At 42.0% G+C, this 17,692-nt stretch overlaps 1 protein-coding gene across 2 annotated transcripts in view; it reads right to left on the bottom strand.

The window, feature by feature from the left end:
• CNNM2 (cyclin and CBS domain divalent metal cation transport mediator 2) overlaps positions 1-17,692 on the bottom strand; it is a 137,413-nt gene that overhangs the window by 18,940 nt on the left and 100,781 nt on the right. For both annotated transcript variants that reach the window (XM_069461194.1, XM_069461195.1), the window contains exons 2-4: positions 9,140-9,283; positions 7,136-7,273; positions 4,980-5,149 (exon numbers count right to left, since the gene is read on the bottom strand). In XM_069461194.1, coding sequence (XP_069317295.1) covers positions 4,980-5,149; positions 7,136-7,273; positions 9,140-9,283 — 452 coding nt within the window. The remainder of the gene's footprint in view (positions 1-4,979; positions 5,150-7,135; positions 7,274-9,139; positions 9,284-17,692) is intronic.

Below are 17,692 nucleotides of genomic sequence, written 5' to 3'. Positions count from 1 at the left end.
AGAGAACAATTCCTCTCTGAAGGGCAAAATCCCTTTGAATGCGTATCACAAGCTCTCAAAACAGTGTGGATGAGGAAGGGAAGGAAGGAGGGAATCTTGAGGCATGATATCAACAAGAAAAATTAGCTCCAGGAAAAAAAAAAAATGTATCCCTTTCTGTCGATTATATAATTGGCAAAGAAAATAGCTATTCCTTTTGTTTTCCTTTATAGTTTCATATGTTTTCTTATATACATCTTAATTATTCCTTATATTTACTAAATCATAATCTGCTTTGCTGTGGAACAACAATCACTACTTTTTATTTGCTTAGACATCTCACTCCCCAAAGGACCAACAAATCCTTCCCTGTAAAATACCAACTGTATCAATCACATATACAGTCCTCTATTACTCTATAGTTATTGGGAAAATGGCTTCTAATGGTTGGGATTACCATGCATATGCTGTTTTTTTACTTGACATTTTCTATATGCATTCCATTTCCTCCATTACTTCATAATGATCCCTCACATTATCATATCTTACTCTGATTAGCTAGACATATGAACTATTTCTACTATTTTACAATAAATTTGCTATAACATATTTGCATAGATAGCTTTGTAAACAAGGATTTCTTTAGATGTGAGGCTGACAGTTTAAGGATATGATTCGTTCACAGCACTCTTTCTTTTTTGTCCACTCTATAGCTTTTTATAAAGATGCTTATCTGGGCCAGGCAGGGTGGCTCACACGTGTAATCCTAGCTCTCTGGGAGGCTAGGCAGGATGATCGCTGGAGCTCAGGAGTTCAAGACCAGCCTGAGCAAGAGCGAGGCCTGTCTCTACTAAAAATAGAAAAATTAGCCAGGCATCGTGGTGTGCACCTGTAGTCCCAGCGCTACTCAGGAGGCTGAGGCAGGAGGATCACTTGAGCCCAGGAGTTTGAGGTTGCTGTGAACTATGATGACGCCACTATGCTCTACCCCGGGTGACAGAGAAAGACTCTGTCTCAAACAAACAAACAAAAAAAAAATGTTTATCTGTTTCAGTTATTTCTTTTTAGAGATGGAGTCTCACTATGTTGCCCAGGCTGGTCTCAAACTCCTGGCCTCAAGCAATCCTCCCACCTCAGCCTCCCAGGGTAGCCAGGACTACAGGCATATGCCACTGTGCCGGGCTGGTTTGTTTTCAAAAACCAAGAAGTTTAACTTTGTCAATTGCCTTTCTGACATCTCTTGATATGAGAGCATAACAGGTTTGTTTTTTTACGTGTCGGATTAATGGTTTTGTTGCTCCTGTATTAAACTAGCCCTGCATTCCTAAAATAAACCCAATTTAGTCACAAACACAATGAATAACTCTTCAGTATGTTGTTGCTTTTCTGCTACCTTTTTATTTAGAAATTCCACATCAATGTTGACAGGTGAGACTGGCCCATAATATTATCAGATTTTAAGATTAAGCCCGTATTAGCCTAAAAGAATGCAACTATCATACCAACTTGTTCTATTTGTATAATATAGAAATTATGATTTATTTAAAGTTTGAATTTTTTCCTAGCAAATCCTTTAATTCTGGCTGCTTTTCGGGGGGGGCAAGGAGAAAACTTTTTGTCTCTTCTCTTTTATTACATTAATTATGCCAATAGAACATTAATCTTGTTAATCTTTTAAAAGAATCAAATCTTGATTTTATTTATGGGTTGTGAGGCTTTTTTTTTTTTTTTTTCCATTTTATTTTTTAGAGAGGGTCTTGCTGTGTTGGGGGTAGGCTGGTCTTAAACTCCCGGGCTTGAGTGATCCTCCTGCCTCAGCCTCCTGGGTAGCTGGGACTATAAGCACATGCCACCACTCCTAACTAATTTTTTAATTTTTTTTTTTACAGAGATGGGGTCTTATTATGTTGCCAAAGCTGGTCTTGAAATCAGCTTCAAGCAATTCTCCTGCCTGGGCCTCCCCAAGTGCTGGTATTACAGGAGTGAGCCACTGCACAGGGCCTATACATGTGGTTTTATGAAATTTCCATCTTCTTATATTTACTAGAATGTACATTGTGACATAGTAAATGATCAATTTTTATGCAAGTGATGTAAACTTTATAAAAAGTGTATTTTCCTGGCTTTTGTTTAATTTTCTCTATCTGTTAATTTTATTAGTTATGCAATTTAAAACTAGCAATTTTTCTGGGTATGCTTACTATTTTATGATGGTGGAAAAACACTTCCATCAAAATTCCTCTCCATTTCTACTTTTATATATGTATTTTGTTAAGTTATTTAAGGTATATGGAGCCAATAAAGTGTTTCCCCGTGATTTTTGTGCTTTTTTCATTGCCCTTATTGATCCTGCAACGTATTTGAAACACCTACTTCTTCAGATGACACTTGAAGTTTCAGCTTTCTTATACATATGTAGTAGAAGGCACGTATATGGTAACGTACAAAATATTCTCTTAATTGTTTACTTAAATCATTTGCTTTGAATGGGCTTTATTTCATCTAGGGCTTAAGCTAAAAAATGATCTTTCTACTTATAATTATATTCCCAACATCACTTAGTTAGAGAGTTTCTTTCTAGAGCGTGTAGAAGGCATCTCACTGGCACTGCAGCCAGGAAGGGAAGGCACACGTTGCCACTTTCTTCTGATTTAATGCTCATGACATGCAGTGAAACGTGCTCAATAACCTGGAATGAATTTCTAGCGTTGGATTGGTGACATCTTAGGGTGGAATATGCTTCGTAAGGATAGTAGCTCTGCCAGACTGACTGACGGTGTGATGGTATTTTATTTTGTTATTCTCTGGATACCTCAGAAAAATCAGCTAGTCTGCAAGACCGTCATTTTCAGCAAACTCTACAGTTTAAACACTTCCCTAGGTCCTGTTCATCAAGCATACACACTAGTTATAAAACCCTCATGATATCATTGGTTCAACAATTCAAAAAACTTGTCACATTTATGTAAATATTTAACGTGAATATTCAAATATGGGCACATATAGAAAAATGCCTTATCAATAATATCCTTTTTTTTTTTTTTTTTTTTTTTTTTTTTTTGAGACAGGGTCTCACTTTGTTGCCTGGGCTAGAGTGCCGTGCCGTCAGCCTAGCTCACAGCAACCTCAAACTCCTGGGCTCAAGCAATCCTCCTGCTTCAGCCTCCCGAGTAGCTAGGACTACAGGCATGTGCCATCATGCCTGGCTAATTTTTCTATATATATTTTAGCTGTCCATATAATTTCTATTTTTAGTAGAGATGAGGTCTCGCTCTTTTGCTCGGGCTGGTCTCGAACTCCTGACCTCAAACAATCCACCTGCCTCGGCCACCCAGAGTGCTAGGATTACAGGCATGAGCCACCACGCCCAGCCTAATAATATCCTTATTTAAAAGAATGGACAGGGATTTTGCAGTCCCTTTTCCGTAAAATTTATTTTTAGATCCATGGTTTTCTTATACAGCAATAGAGTGTTACTGAATCACAACGTCATTAAAGCTAATTATGTAGAAACAGACGATTGAAAACCAAAGTTTCTAATATTAACGCTGAAATTCACAATGTCAATCCTCAAAATTCTCCTGTATCGGTCTTTAATGTAATTCAGTTTCTCTAGGCTTAAGGAATATTCACATCCAGTTTTTATCAGAAACATGAATGTTACATTCCCTCATTGCAGTAAATAAAATAAATTCCCAACAGTGTCCTCAGAATTTTGAGCTTAGGTATTTCCAGAGAAAAAGAAAAACAATCAAGTAAGACGACTAAGGTTAGCAGAAGAATCAAGGTACTAAATTAGCAAACCTGTGAACAGAAATTTCTAAGACAGACTGTAAGAAAATGGCAGGTAACCAGTTAATCCATGGCATCTTTCCACCCCTCGCTCTGGCTTTCAGACACCACAATACTGCCCAAACATGGGGCCACACACGGATCACACACTTTCCGGAGTATGACATCTACACATCTGATAGGAGTTATTTTCAAAAAAGAACCTTCTTAATTCATTTAGACAACTGGGGTGTTGCTAGACTCATGTAAATTTTAGGGCCTGCTAAGTACTAATTGTACTCTTCTAATAATAACTCCCATTCATATATAAGAAGTCACCAAGAAATGAGAAAACTTAAGGGTATTTTCAGACTTTCTCACACTTCCCCTGGCCAACAGAGCTCACCCTTAAAATTCTTATATTGAAATAAACTCAGATTTCCTATAAAAGCAATTCTTCAATAAAGAGGTATAAGAAGTTAATAAAACTAGCATTTTACTCATTGTAAAACCCACCTTGGCCCCCATGCCAAGGAGAACGCTCTACTAAGTGAAATAGTGATGTAACAAGGCCTCCTGTTGACTCCAGTACCAAAGCCCCTCAAAGAGGGTTCAGAATGAACTGACCTTCCCATTTTATGCAGCAGATTATGTTATAGTGAGAAGGAACTAGTTACCATTGCTCTGAGAGGCTGCAATTATTGTATCAGTTCCTCTGTAAAACAGAGTCTAGTTAGTAACCAGGAATAAAAATAAATGGATTATTTTGACAATGTTAATGGAAGAGTGACTAAGATATCTCTATGAAGGTGTATAAGACTAAATCCTAATGAGGGACGGAAAAAAACAAATGATAAAAAAGACACCCCAAGGAATCCACAACATTTAAATTTCAAACACCCACCATGACGTGGACACGTACAGGTACCTTCCCAAACTCTTCAGAAAATTCTAACCATTGAAGTCACCATTCTTCATTTGACTCAGCACCTCAGCAATCACTAAGTGCCTTTCAGTATTGCAAATTAAAGTAACTGATGACATTTATATCAGAATTACTTTTCAGATATGAAAACAGGGAGACAGAACTCTCCCATGCATAAGGCTACCCCTTATGCAAAAAGTTAAGTAAGTAAACCCTGACACCCATTCGCCTGTACCAAACCTCCTCAGAACCAAAAAGGTGAGTACTTGACGAAAGCAAACAAGGAATGAATAATTCTCCTGACCTGCAAAATGAGAACGAAGTAGTCTACAGGTTTGTTGCGCTGGTAGAGGTAGTACTCTGGTGCTTTCTTGTTCTTCTCATCATACTTCAGTTCTTGGATGACATTGGGGTGCTTTAGCAGCCTGAGAAGGATCTTCTCTGACATCTGGGATGGGCTAAATGCTTCTACTTCTATAGATATAAACACAACTTGATATTACACTTCAAATGGATAGACAAACGCACACTAGTAATTAAGGTGTTTAAATAAGAATGCTTGGAATCAAAGTGATACGACATGGATGAACGAGACTTCCGTTTGGTGATCCACTGAGGACACATTACCTGGGAGAAATTAGAAAATGCCAAATTCTCATGAATCGTTCCTTTTCAACCTGTCATTGACTTCAGTCCTCACAAAAATATCCTAATTTTCTGACTGATAGAAACGAAAATCAATGAGAAGCAGGCTCCTCGAGTGCCAAATGCCCCCTCAACAAGCCACAACAGTCTGACTGTCCAACAACAGCCAAAGGAAGAAGCCAAGGTCTGGAAGCGCCGGGTGTGTTAGTGGCAGGTGCAGACACAGGTGTGCTCTATCCCCCTCTCCCACACAACTGCCCTCGGAAATTCGGGGAACAGAGAAGGCTGAGACTCAGAATAAAAGCAAGGCATGTGCACACATCAACATGCACTCCAACTTGCTAATTTTTTAAAAAGTAATGCTGAGCGGTATTTACAAAGATAGCAATTTTATTTAAAATAACACACACCAAAATTACTGACTTAAGGTGCTATCCTGAAACTGGACCTTACGATACCTCAGAGGCAGAGTAGGATAACATTTAGTTTTAATTTGTGGTTCTTAAATGACGAGGAACAATAGTATCAGAATTAGAAAAAGAATAAGTTAAAATTGTATTTTTAATTATATGTTTTATACAAAAGATTTAAGTTCTGTATTAGATTGTGACTTTTGTGTAATAAGATAGTATACTGTAGAAATTTTGGAAAATACAGAAAAAGATAAAGAAGAAAATAAAAATTACCTATAAACCAACCACTCAGATAACCATTCTGAGCAACTAGTGAGCGTTTCTTTCCAGTGCTGTGCCCGGGCATGTGTACCTGTGTATACTGTGCGCGTGTGTACACACAAAAACACAACTTTAATCTTAATGTACACACAGTTTTAGATCCTGTTTTTTCCCACTTTACATTAAATTAGAAATATTTTCCTAAGTCATGAATATTATATTGTGGGTATTTCCGTATATCTGAAAACGTGATCTTAAAGAGTACGTAGTGTTCCGTCACGTGGCTGCGTCAGCCTTCTTTTCAAAGTATTTCGGGTACACTGCATGCAGCTGGAAGTACTGGCTGCCCATCTTGGACACAGATGTCTTCTACAAGCCACTGGGTACTTTCAGACTCCCCTCACTTCCCCTGGCCAACAGAGCTCACCCTTCACCTAGAGAGCCACTGGGGGATGTGAGAAGGGTTGGTCTGTCTCTTAAGTCCATTCAACCTTGACCTCTGTGGAGCAGTCAGTGCCGGCTGGGTTGGTGGTTTTAATAATGTGAACCTTTGCCTCCTGGAATGGGCCCAAGTTAACGACCTGATTTGAAGAGGCCACCAAGAAATCCACGTCAAAGTTCTTAGAATCTCTGATTTCATTAAAACCAGAAAAGATATTAATTTTGAAAACCTATTTTTCTTCTTTGCGAATCACAGCCCCTGCGTCACCACTGACGTCCGACTGTTCTTCCAAGGCAAGCTGGAGAGAGATCGGACACGGCTGTCCAGCCCTGCCGGCCAGCCTGCCCCGCGGGCGGGCTCTCCCGCACACCTAGCCGGGGGAGATGCTCCGCCTACGGTACACATGCAGTGTGGCACTAACATTCATCCTTACCTTTCAGACCAATTTTAAGTTACTGGTCCACCCCTGGTAAATGTCTCAGAGGGTTCATGCCGACACTGAACATAGGAGAGGAGAGAATTTAAAAAGAAAAAAACAAAACAAAACAAAAAAACAAAAAAACAAAAAACAAAACACAAAAGTGGCATTACTTATCACCCCATTTCCCGGTGTCCACCCCCAGCCCACCCCGTCAGTGGTGGGTGAGAAGCACGCTCCAGGGTTGGCAGAGATCTCCAACTGTGATAAGCGGCACTTGCCTGTTGCTAGGAAACGGTGCATGGCCAAGAGGAGCTGTGGTGATATTTTAACCTTCATCTCGCTGTCTGTCTGCTTAAAGGCAGAAAAATCCTGCTTTCTTTCACGGTGGGCCACTTTCTTTTTCGTTCTGTTATCAGCTGAGGGAGAAATGAAAAAAGAAAAAATAAGGAAATGTATACCATGAGACCAGGGCTCATTTCTGAATGAAAAAGACAAAATATATTGGAAAGGCTAGACTGTCCCTCCAGATGTGGGCGCTCTACATACAAACAGCACGTGGAAAGAAAGTGGAAGGGGGAGAGAGAATCCTCATCAAATCGGCACGTACTATAGTCGTGGCACGATCCAAAGAAAGTACCAGCAGGTAACCTGGTTAGTAAATGTACTTCATGAAGGTCTTCAGAGAGCCTCTCCGAGCACATGGTTAGGCAGATCTGGACAAAGCACTCACAGACCCGACAGAACGGCACAAACAGTTTGCAGCCTGGAGCTCACAGTCTCCTGCTACTCAACATCAGCACACCCTGGTGCGAAACCCACCACTGTGCTACACACCAGCGAAATGTGTCCCTGTCTGCAAGAGTCCCCTGGCCTCAGCTGCAAGAAAACACACAAACAAAACCCCTTAAGAAACAAACAAGAACGTTCTCGCAGAATAGCATTTCAGTAAGATCTGTTTGCTTCATTGCTACTCCAGACCATGAGATCCTCAAGGTCAAGGAAATACCAAGGTGATCCAGAATGGGGGTTGGCACACTTCCTCTATAAAGGGCCAGAGAGTAAATATTTTAGGCTCTGCAGGGCTATCGTGTCTCCATGCTGGTGGGCAGCGAAAGTGTAAATGAATGAGCGTGGCTGTGAGCCAACAGAACCTTATTTATGAAAAACCAAAAGAATATTACTTGTGATGTGCAGAAATTGTTCTACTCTTTATTACTCTCACTACCCCTCAAGTTGTCAGAAAGGTAAAACAGACCTGGGAAAGGGTGTTTTTTGAGAATGATACACCAATGTGAGGAAAAAACAGGATACATTTGCAGAAGACAGTCATTCGCTAAATATAAAATGTATTCTTTTAGGGGTGCGTGAAGACTTTCTCAGGTTTAAAATGAGGGATGCTCCCTTCAAGCAGGACTGAATAAAATCCTTCTGCTCTGAGCAAGGCAGGCTTTGTCCCAAGTGCCCCAGCCCACTGGAACCGTCATGTCCCCCTCCAAGCCATGTTTCAGAGCCAAGTAGGATAAACAGAGCCCAGATGCTTTCTCCATCCAACCTGAGAGCCCCAAACCTCGCCGGCCTTGGGCCAACGTTGGCATCATGAAACCCTCGCACAGTGCTGAGAGTGAGGCTATGGAAGAAGGTTTAAGCTCCACAGTCCAGGGATCCAGTTGTGCGCTTTAATCAGACAGCATTCAGGTTCACACTCAGCGCAGGATCAAGTCTACACCTGGGCAAATGAGGTATGAATGCTCACCTCCCCCTTTCCCTGATCCACTCCCCCCCCTCCTCCCCCCAGAAAAGGTGGCAGAGAAGCTGAGAAGAGGAAAACCACATTCTTACTATGTACAACAAATCCCATTCAGTTTTTAAGTACCTGTATTACAAATTTCAGTAGAAACAGAAATTTATCTGAAAATAATTTACCTAGCTGTAATAAATTAAAAATTTAGTAGAAAACAATTATGTTTATACATGTAAAATAAATTTCAAAACCAGGAGCGAGTTTTCTGTCCAGGACGAGCCATGCCCAGATCGACGGTCGGAAGCAGCTGGCTTTTCCTAAGCACACTGGTACTTGCCATTACGGGGTCTGCCCCTTCCCTTCCCTCTGCTAAAGGGCCTGGAACGCGCTGGCGGGTTGTGCGCAGCCCACACAGTGCGCAGTGATAAACAGGGGCAGACAACAGCTGGAGAAACGCCAGATGACTCACAAGCAACATGACAAAAAAAAAAAAAAAAAAAAGCAAAGGTTTTGGGAAATACACTCAGACAATGCTACTCACTGTATAAATCTGTTTCATCTAGAATCTCAGATTTGATGATTTCTTCAATCACATCTTCTAAGGTGACAATTCCCAGAACTTCATAAAACGGATCCCCTTCTCCCTCATTGTTTACCCGCTGCACAATAGCCAGGTGAGATTTACCTTTAAAGAAAAGAAAAAGTTTAAGAGGTGACTTTCTGAATTTCCTGAACGACATCCTATATACGATTATGGTAAAATAAATAAATAAATAAATAACAGCAAACACAGATATCAAATTATCAAAGTCTCCATTCCAGCATTTAAAGATGGTATGGAAATATCACAAACAAATGCAAAAGGCTTATGAGCCATTAGCAAAAAGAGTGTCACCCTCTACACATACTGCACTGCACCCTGGCTCTTTGCATGGATTGGATTTGGTCCTCAGTAATGTCAGCTGTTCCTATGTCCCCTTTTAGCAACTGCCACTTTAAGAAAGCAGTTCTCAAAGAGTGGTCCACAGTCCCACAGGGATTTCCAAGACCCTTTTAGGATGTCGGTGAGGTCAAACTATTAATATTATTATAATACAAAGATGCTATGGGCCATTTTCACCGTGTTGATATTTGAACTGACGGTGCAGAGGCACCTTAGCACAGAGCAAGTCCCGGGAGCCGACCGTGCTAGTGGTCACTATTCTCCACCATCACACGTGCACAGTCGAAAGGAAAAAGTCACTTACCAATGTCCTTGATCAATCAGTAAAAATTAGTGTCATTAAATCTTGACCCTGGCCGGGCGCGGTGGCTCATGCCTGTAATCCTAGCACTCTGGGAGGCCGAGGCGGGTGGATCGCTCGAGGTCAGGAGTTCGAGACCAACCTGAGCAAGAGCGAGACCCCGTCTCTACTAAAAATAGAAAGAAATTATCTGGCCAACTAAAATATATATAGAAAAAATTAGCCGGGCATGGTGGCACATGCCTGTAGTCCCAGCTACTCAGGAGGCTGAGGCAGGAGGATCGCTTAAGCCCAGGAGTTTGAGGTTGCTGTGAGCTAGGCTGACGCCACGGCACTCACTCTAGCCCGGGCAACAAAGCGAGACTCTGTCTCAAAAAAAAAAAAAAAAAATCTTGACCCTGAGTACATGTCTTTTAATACTCTACATGACAACATGGGAAGTACCATGAAACATTCTGTTGCACTCGGAACCACACCAGCTGTCTTGAGGAAAGGCACTCGTGTGATCAGCCACTTTCTTCACCAGACGACATCTTTACTTGGGAGAACGACTATTAGACAAACTATGGTTATTTAGACTCAGGTATTTGTCAGACATTTTCTCAAAAATGAACAAAATGAACCTGTCACATCAAGGAAAACAATGGGCAGGTTTGCTGCCAATGAAAATATTTGAGCTTTCAATGGAAAGTTAGAATTTTGGGAAACTTGTATCCATCGTGAGTGTGAAAGCTTCTCAATAGTTAGACTTATCTGATGAGAGAGGTGTTGATATTAATGAATGTGATTTTTTAAAATTATTGAATAATGCAATGTGTAAACATTTTTAAGATTTGTGTAACTCAGTGAACCAGTATTTTTCAAGGGACTGTGGCAACGATGATACAAAATCATACATGGGTAAACAGCCCATTCAGAGTACAAGAGACAACAGATTTCTTAAAAACAAAATTTTAGAATAATTTTGCATTTACAGAAAAGTTGCAAAGGTAGTACAGAGAGTTCCTATATACCCTTCACCCAGTTTTGCCCACTGTTAACATCTTATATTACAGATGTCAAAACTAAGAAATAGACATTGATATATTACTAGTAAATCAACTCCAGACTTTATTTGAATTTCAGTGGTTTGTCCACTAACGTCCTCTTTCTGCTTCATTATCCAATCTAAGGTACCACACTGCATTTATAGTTCCCGTGTCTCCTCTGGTCTGTGACAGTTTTTCAGTCTTTCCTTGTTTTTCATGATGTTAACAATTTTAAGGAGTACTGGTCAGGTCTCCTGTAGGATGTCCTCTGGTTTAGGTTTTTCTGGTGTTTTTCTCATGATTAGACTGGAGCTATGGGTTTTCTAGTTACATCACGTCAATGGTTACAGGTCATCACTGATGATGTCCACCTTCATCACTTGGTAAAGGTGTTCCCAGGTTTCTCCAGTGTAAACTTATTCATTTCTCCCTTTCCTTAATTCTGTTCTTTGGAAGCAAGTCACTAAGTTTGGCCTGTCCCCCTAAGGAGCAGTGGAAGGCAGGAATTAAGCTCTGCTTCCTGGAATAGAAGTTACCTACATTTACCAATTAAGGCCAGTGGTGGTGGTAGCTTGTATGTGTAATGCCAACATTTTGGGAGGCCAAAGTGAGAGGGTCTCTTGAGGCCAGGAGTTTGAGACAAGCCTGGCCAACATAGTAAGATCCTGTCTCTACAAAAAAATTTTAAGAATTAGGCAGGTGTAGTGGCACACACCTGTTAAGTCCCAGCTACTTGGGTCTGAGGCAGGAGAATCCCTTCAGCCCAGAAGTTCGAGGTTACAGTATTAGAGTGAGCTACGATTGTGCCACCACACTCCAGCCTGGGTGACAGAGCATGACCCTGTCTCTTAGGAAAAAGAAAAATTTAAAAAAATGGCATTGCTAAAATCAATAAATAAATGTTTTAAGTGTCTCGGTTTTAATTCAAATACAGTAAATATAAACAGATATAACCCATACAAATAAAAGTTCAAGGGTCCTCAATTTCTAAGAGTTTAAAGGGATCCTAAGATAAAAAAGAAATGTTTAAGAACTGCTGATTTAGAGGATGGGCAGATGATAAGAGAACATGAGCTCTTAAGTGGAACAGTCCTGGATTTGAACTCCAGCACGCCCACTCATTGGCCATTACTAGCTGTACAACCAAGAGCAAACCATGTAACTTTTCTGAGCTTCAGTCTCCTCATCTCTAAAACCAGGCTCAAAGTAACTGCTACTGCGGAGAGCTGTTGTGAAGATCAGAAATGATGTTGGCACCCAGCAAAGACAGTGACTGGGGTCCACTGGGCGATTGGTGAGTGGCAACTCTTACTAATATTTTTGCTCAATTCTAAGGCACCATCAACTTGTTACCAGCTTAGAGGGAAAAAACATGAAATTAAATGTACACAGTGATTAAAAGATGCATTTCAATTTCAGAAAGATCTTTTAAAATAGTAAACGCGTCTCTCAAACACCAGCATTGGTTTTCCCAATCAAGGCATGCAAAGCAAAACATATGCACAAGTTAAGCCAAAGTAGACATGATCTGGAAACTTCATAATCAGTTAACATTTATATAGAGAGATTTAAATGACAGGGTGTGGTTTTTTGGGTGGTGGGAGGTGGGAGTGTAGTGGCTTTAAATATGGTTTAGTTGACACTTTAAGTTGGGTGTTTTCACTCAGACACGACCAGACAGACAAATTAAAAATATGCTCTGAAGGCCAGGTCTGATCAAGTTCCCAGCACTCTTAGAAACCGGCTTTGGTCCTGTGGTTTCCCAACCCTTTCTTAACCCGGCTTCTGCTCTGCCTCAGACTCCTTCATGGGCAACAGCGTCTGTAAGCCCAGAAGTTTAGATTGTTAGACAATTAGGCATCCTAACAATTTTCATCCCTAGCACACTCATGCTCAAAGAATGAAAATATTTTGAGCAATGGCGACGAGGAGGAAACTTATCAGCAATAGAGAGAAACATGCATCAGGTCAAGTCAATTCTCCTCTCGCCCGTTCAGTTCGGTAGGTTTCTCACATCTGCTTTCCCAAGGACCCAACATAAGCAGTTAAAAATTCTTGGTGAATGCTGTCTGTCGAAAGTTAAATTCTTTTGCTATTCCCAGCTTGTGATCATTTAAAAGGAATTTTCCAAAGCAGGGTCTAATATTAGACTCAAAATGAAGTTTCCATTCCACTGAGGCGCTATTCTCACCAAAGTAACTACTGTATAATCAGATTGTCTTGGAGCAACTCGTTTAAATGCAGATGGACATACTTGAAATACCAGCTCAATAGCACCAACAGATCTGACTGGAAAGGGCCCTACTCTAGGAGAAATTATTCATGTGAATTAGCCTTCTTAGACAGAAAATTAAGTTTTCCTCAGAGTTCACTTGCAGCTACCACTCACACCTTCCACCTCAGTCACTGGAACTTCTGTATCTGCCCCAGAGCCACATGCTTTTAGTTTTGGAAGTCCTGGTGAGAAACTCCTGAATCTCCTTCTCTGTGTGCAGTACCAAAAGGAAAAAAAAAAAAAACACCTTCCCCCCGCCCTGCCTCACCTAGGCTTTCGGACGATAGCAAATTCAGTACACCTCCCCACTTGAGCATTCACTGCAGGGAATTTAGACTTTAGTTCTTATCAAGAGATCCATCAAAAGGAAAATGTAAACAACTTTTCAATACAGAGATTTTAAAAAACTGAACTTAAACAAGCCCTTTCTTAACCTGAGCACTGGAGGAATTAAGTCAGGATTGAAAGCAGAAAAGCAACCCTGAGAAAAATTAAAAACTAAAAGATTATAAACTAAAGGATTCTTAACTTCCAAAGAGAAGAATGAAAATATAACAATCAACAAATCATGTAATTGTAAATATTAAAGAACACTTAGAACTTTTTTTTTTTTTTTTTTTTTGAGACTCTAGCCCAGGCTAGAGTGCAGTGGCATCATCATAGCTCACTACAACCTCAAACTCCTGGGCTCAAGCGATCCACCTGCCTCAGCCTCCCAAGTAGCTGGGACTACAGGTGCATGTCACCACACCCGGCTAATTTCTCTATTTTTTCGTAGAGAAGGGGTCTCCTTGTTGCTCAGGCTAGTCTTGAACTCCTGACCTCAGCCTTCCTCCCACCTCAGCCTCCCAAAGTGCTAGGATTACAGGCATGGGCCACCACACCTGGCCAATTTCATGAACTGTATACAGATCAAAGCATAAATTGCCGTCACAATTAGGGCTTGGAGAGAGCCCTTTCTGGCTAGCTATGAGGGGTCTTGCAGTGTGCCAGTTACTTTGAACTCTCCTGATATTTAAACCCTTCACTCTTCTCCTCCTTTTCTGGTCCTAGAAATGTAGGAAAAAGGAATCACTAAGCCAGGCCTAAGAGAATCTTGGCAGGTCTGTTTTCAGAGTAGAGGGCTTTATGAATGTATCTCTACTCAAATTCAGAATGACAAACAAGTTATAATATGAAACAGCCTAGACTGTCCATCTTTCTATAACCGCCATGCGCTCAAGGCAGGGCCCTTGCACGGATGGAATTACAAGAACCATGTCTTCACTGGGAGACCAAGTAACTACAATCATCGACATCTGGGTATTACAGAATTGGGATCAAATTTCAACCTCTGCCTGCTTCTACTGTCCCACAATCAAAGTTTATCGCTTGCATATTCCCTCTGGATTGGTAACCCAGCCCAGAATGGTAGCAGGTTACCACACTTGCATCTTTAACTCTATCACATTTCTGGGCTCAAATTTTGAGTGACAGATAGGACCCATGTGCATGTTGATGGGCATAAGCAACAGCACAGTGGTTAGGCTGACAAGGGATTTGTGACTATCTCATGAAGATATGGACTCATTTGTTCTCAGACAACGCTGATGTCACTGAAGCAGAACAGGACAGCCCGCAGCCTAACCGAAACGGCTAAGGAAGAAAGTCAACAGGGCGGACGTGCAAAGGAATCAGGAACAACTTGATACAGCTGCGCTAATAAAAATGACAGACCATAGTCAAAAAGACCCAACAACACAAGCACAAGGCTAACGGAGTCTGTGAGGTCCTCAAATGCCACTCAAACAGCAGGAAAAAAACAAGCAGAAAATCCAGTAATGAGAAACTCAGGCCACACGTTTTCTATTCACCGTCGCTGCTGTGTTGCACAACTCCAGGGGGCAGCACCAGCACAGGATGCAAAGCTTCATAGTTCCCTAAGTTTGTGTGACGCTGTGGCGCCCTCACTAACCAAGGATAGGGCAAATGAAGCATTTGATATGCCTTTGCTTTTAAAGGATTTCCAGCTTACTAACATACAAATTACGATAATAATTCAATAAATAGGAATTAACAAAGTTCCCAAGAGGGAGTTCTATGGAACTAGTGATAAAAGAAATAAATGCTAAGTCAGAATTTAGGTCCCATGTAACTAACAAAATGAGGCTCATGATACATTTTAATGGCCATACTTAAGATCTCCCAAGCAAGCCAGGTTCATGTTAGCAGTCAGGGAAGTCAATACACTTTAAATACAATTAGAACTGGATTTAGTCTGAGTGACAAAAAGTCACAAACTTATCAAGTGAGATAAGGCCTATGAACATAATTTATAAGCCATACAATACTATGCTTTATGAAAGTTGTCGATGAACTGTAGTCACAGGAATTGATTTATTCCTTCAGTAAGCAGTTACTGACTGCCCACCAGGTGCCAGGCACATGCTGCAGGGAACAAAACGAGGGACTGGCTCAAGAGGAACATTCTAGCAGGGGAGACAGACACTAAGGGGAGGAGACAAAACACATATCACATTGTGTTAAATGTGCTGTGGAGAACAGAACAGTACGGGTGGGAGCACAGTTAATATGGGATGGCCAGGGAAAGGCTGCCTGACAAGGTGACGCGTGAGCAAAGCTGAAAGACTCGAAGGAGCCACAGGTCTGGGTGTCAGGCAGAGGGACAGGAGAGAGTGAAGCCGGAACACAGTGAGCAGGAGGGAAAGGGGTGAAGGCGGACCGTGTAACCATCGTAAGGACTTTAGCTTTTACTTCGAGATGGCAATCACTGGGAGATTCTGAGCAGGAAAGCGACACGATCCGCATTATGTTTCTAAAGGGTCCCTCTGGCTGCTGGTGGTAGGTGAATGGCAGCGGGGAAAGGGCTGAGGCTGGAAAACCCAAGTCTGGAAGTCACTCAGGAAAGCAAGGGACGGAGCACAGCGCTGGGGACCGGGGGGTGAGAAGTACCTGAATTCTGGACAGACTGAGTATTTTGGACAGGGCCAACAGGGTTTGTTGGCGGACTGGATGTGGGGCAGACGAGAAGGAAGAGTCGGGATTACTAAGGTCTTTTGGATGGCAAAGAGCACAGAGTTGCCGTTTACCGAGGAGGGCTGGGGAAGGTGTAAGTTTGGAAGGCAGAAATCAGTTCAGTTTCAGACAACAGGTTAAGTTTGACATCATAGTGGAAATGTCAAATAGGCAGTTAGATACATGAGTCCAGAATTCAGGAGAGGGAAGGAGAGAGACGTAGGCTACAGATGAAGACTGGGAGTCAGAGCACAGATGGGAGAAAAGCCAGAGCCCGACGGGACCACTTAGGGCGAGGATGGAAAGAAGAGCTGATAGCGAGCCTGTGACATGCCGGAGTGTCACAGCTCAGCAAACTGAGACGTAGCCAAAAAGGAGACTGAGAAGGAGTGGTCAGTGGGCTGAGAATACAGAGAATGGTGTTTTGGAAGCCACATTAAAAACAAAAACAAAAAACAAAACTGTTTCAAGGGGCAGAGAGCAGTTGAAAGAATCAAATTGACAAAAGATGCTTGAGATAAAGGTCAGAGATGAAGGATCTGAGGATTACAGTTTAAGCGACACGCCCAGGTCACGGGGTCTCTGTGCAGTGTGACTTCCCTACAGCCCTTCCAGCTTCTAACAGGGAGGCACAAACTGGCCTGCTTTTGCCAGGCAGCCTTAACCAGAGAGAAAAGGTCTGTGTCATCGGGACAGTTTGGCTTGTCCTTTCCAAAATAACACCTCCCACTTTGAGTTCCTGTATCTGGGCATGACACCATTGGATTTCCAATCACTCAGCCTTAAACCCTGAAATCTTTGTCCTCTCTCTCCCTTTTTCCCTTCCTTTTTAATGAAGAATGAATACACACCTATAGTAAAGTGCACAGCTCAATGAAACTCTACATATGTGCACACCTGTAAAACTACCATCCAGGAAGGGCTAGCAGGAGTCAGGGCACCCGCCAAGGCCATGGCCACAGGGGTGACTGAGGCAGGAGGTGGGGACGGGAGAGAGGAGCAGGGAACAGGTAACAGAGTGGTAAGAGGCACTCGGCAGCTTAAGCAGACTTCCGGCTGTGGAGAAACGCAGCCCTGCATGCCGCCCTACAGGACCGCCTTTCCCCAAGCCCTTCTCTTTGGTGGCAGCAGGTCCCTTAAGGATAGAGAGATCACAGGTGGTCCAGCCACATGTCATGATAACCGAGTGGCAACACAACTTCAGAAAAAGGGAAGCGATTCTCCCATGATACTTAGCTCTATTTGGAATCCTGTGTTTGAGTCTTGTATTTCACAAGAGGCAAACAGAGGAGAAATGCTGTGTGATACATGAACTACGCCACACGAGCAACAGTGAAAGAAGCCAGGGACATTCAGCTGGGAGAGCAACCTGCGCAAGGATGTGTCTTGACAGCAGCCTTCAAATACTGAATGAGAAGCAGCCATCTGGCTCTTGTGCCTCCTTCCCCGACAGTGTGTCCCCTGCACACTAGGAAGCTGTCTCCTCAATTCAACAGGTGACAAGAAGTGAGCACTTGTGAGTACTGGAGCGA

The sequence above is a fragment of the Eulemur rufifrons genome, chromosome 28 (genome assembly GCF_041146395.1).
Source record: "Eulemur rufifrons isolate Redbay chromosome 28, OSU_ERuf_1, whole genome shotgun sequence".
Lineage (NCBI taxonomy): Eukaryota > Metazoa > Chordata > Mammalia > Primates > Lemuridae > Eulemur > Eulemur rufifrons.
Note: the sequence above shows the minus strand (reverse complement) of the source record. Positions and strands in the feature narration are given on the sequence as shown.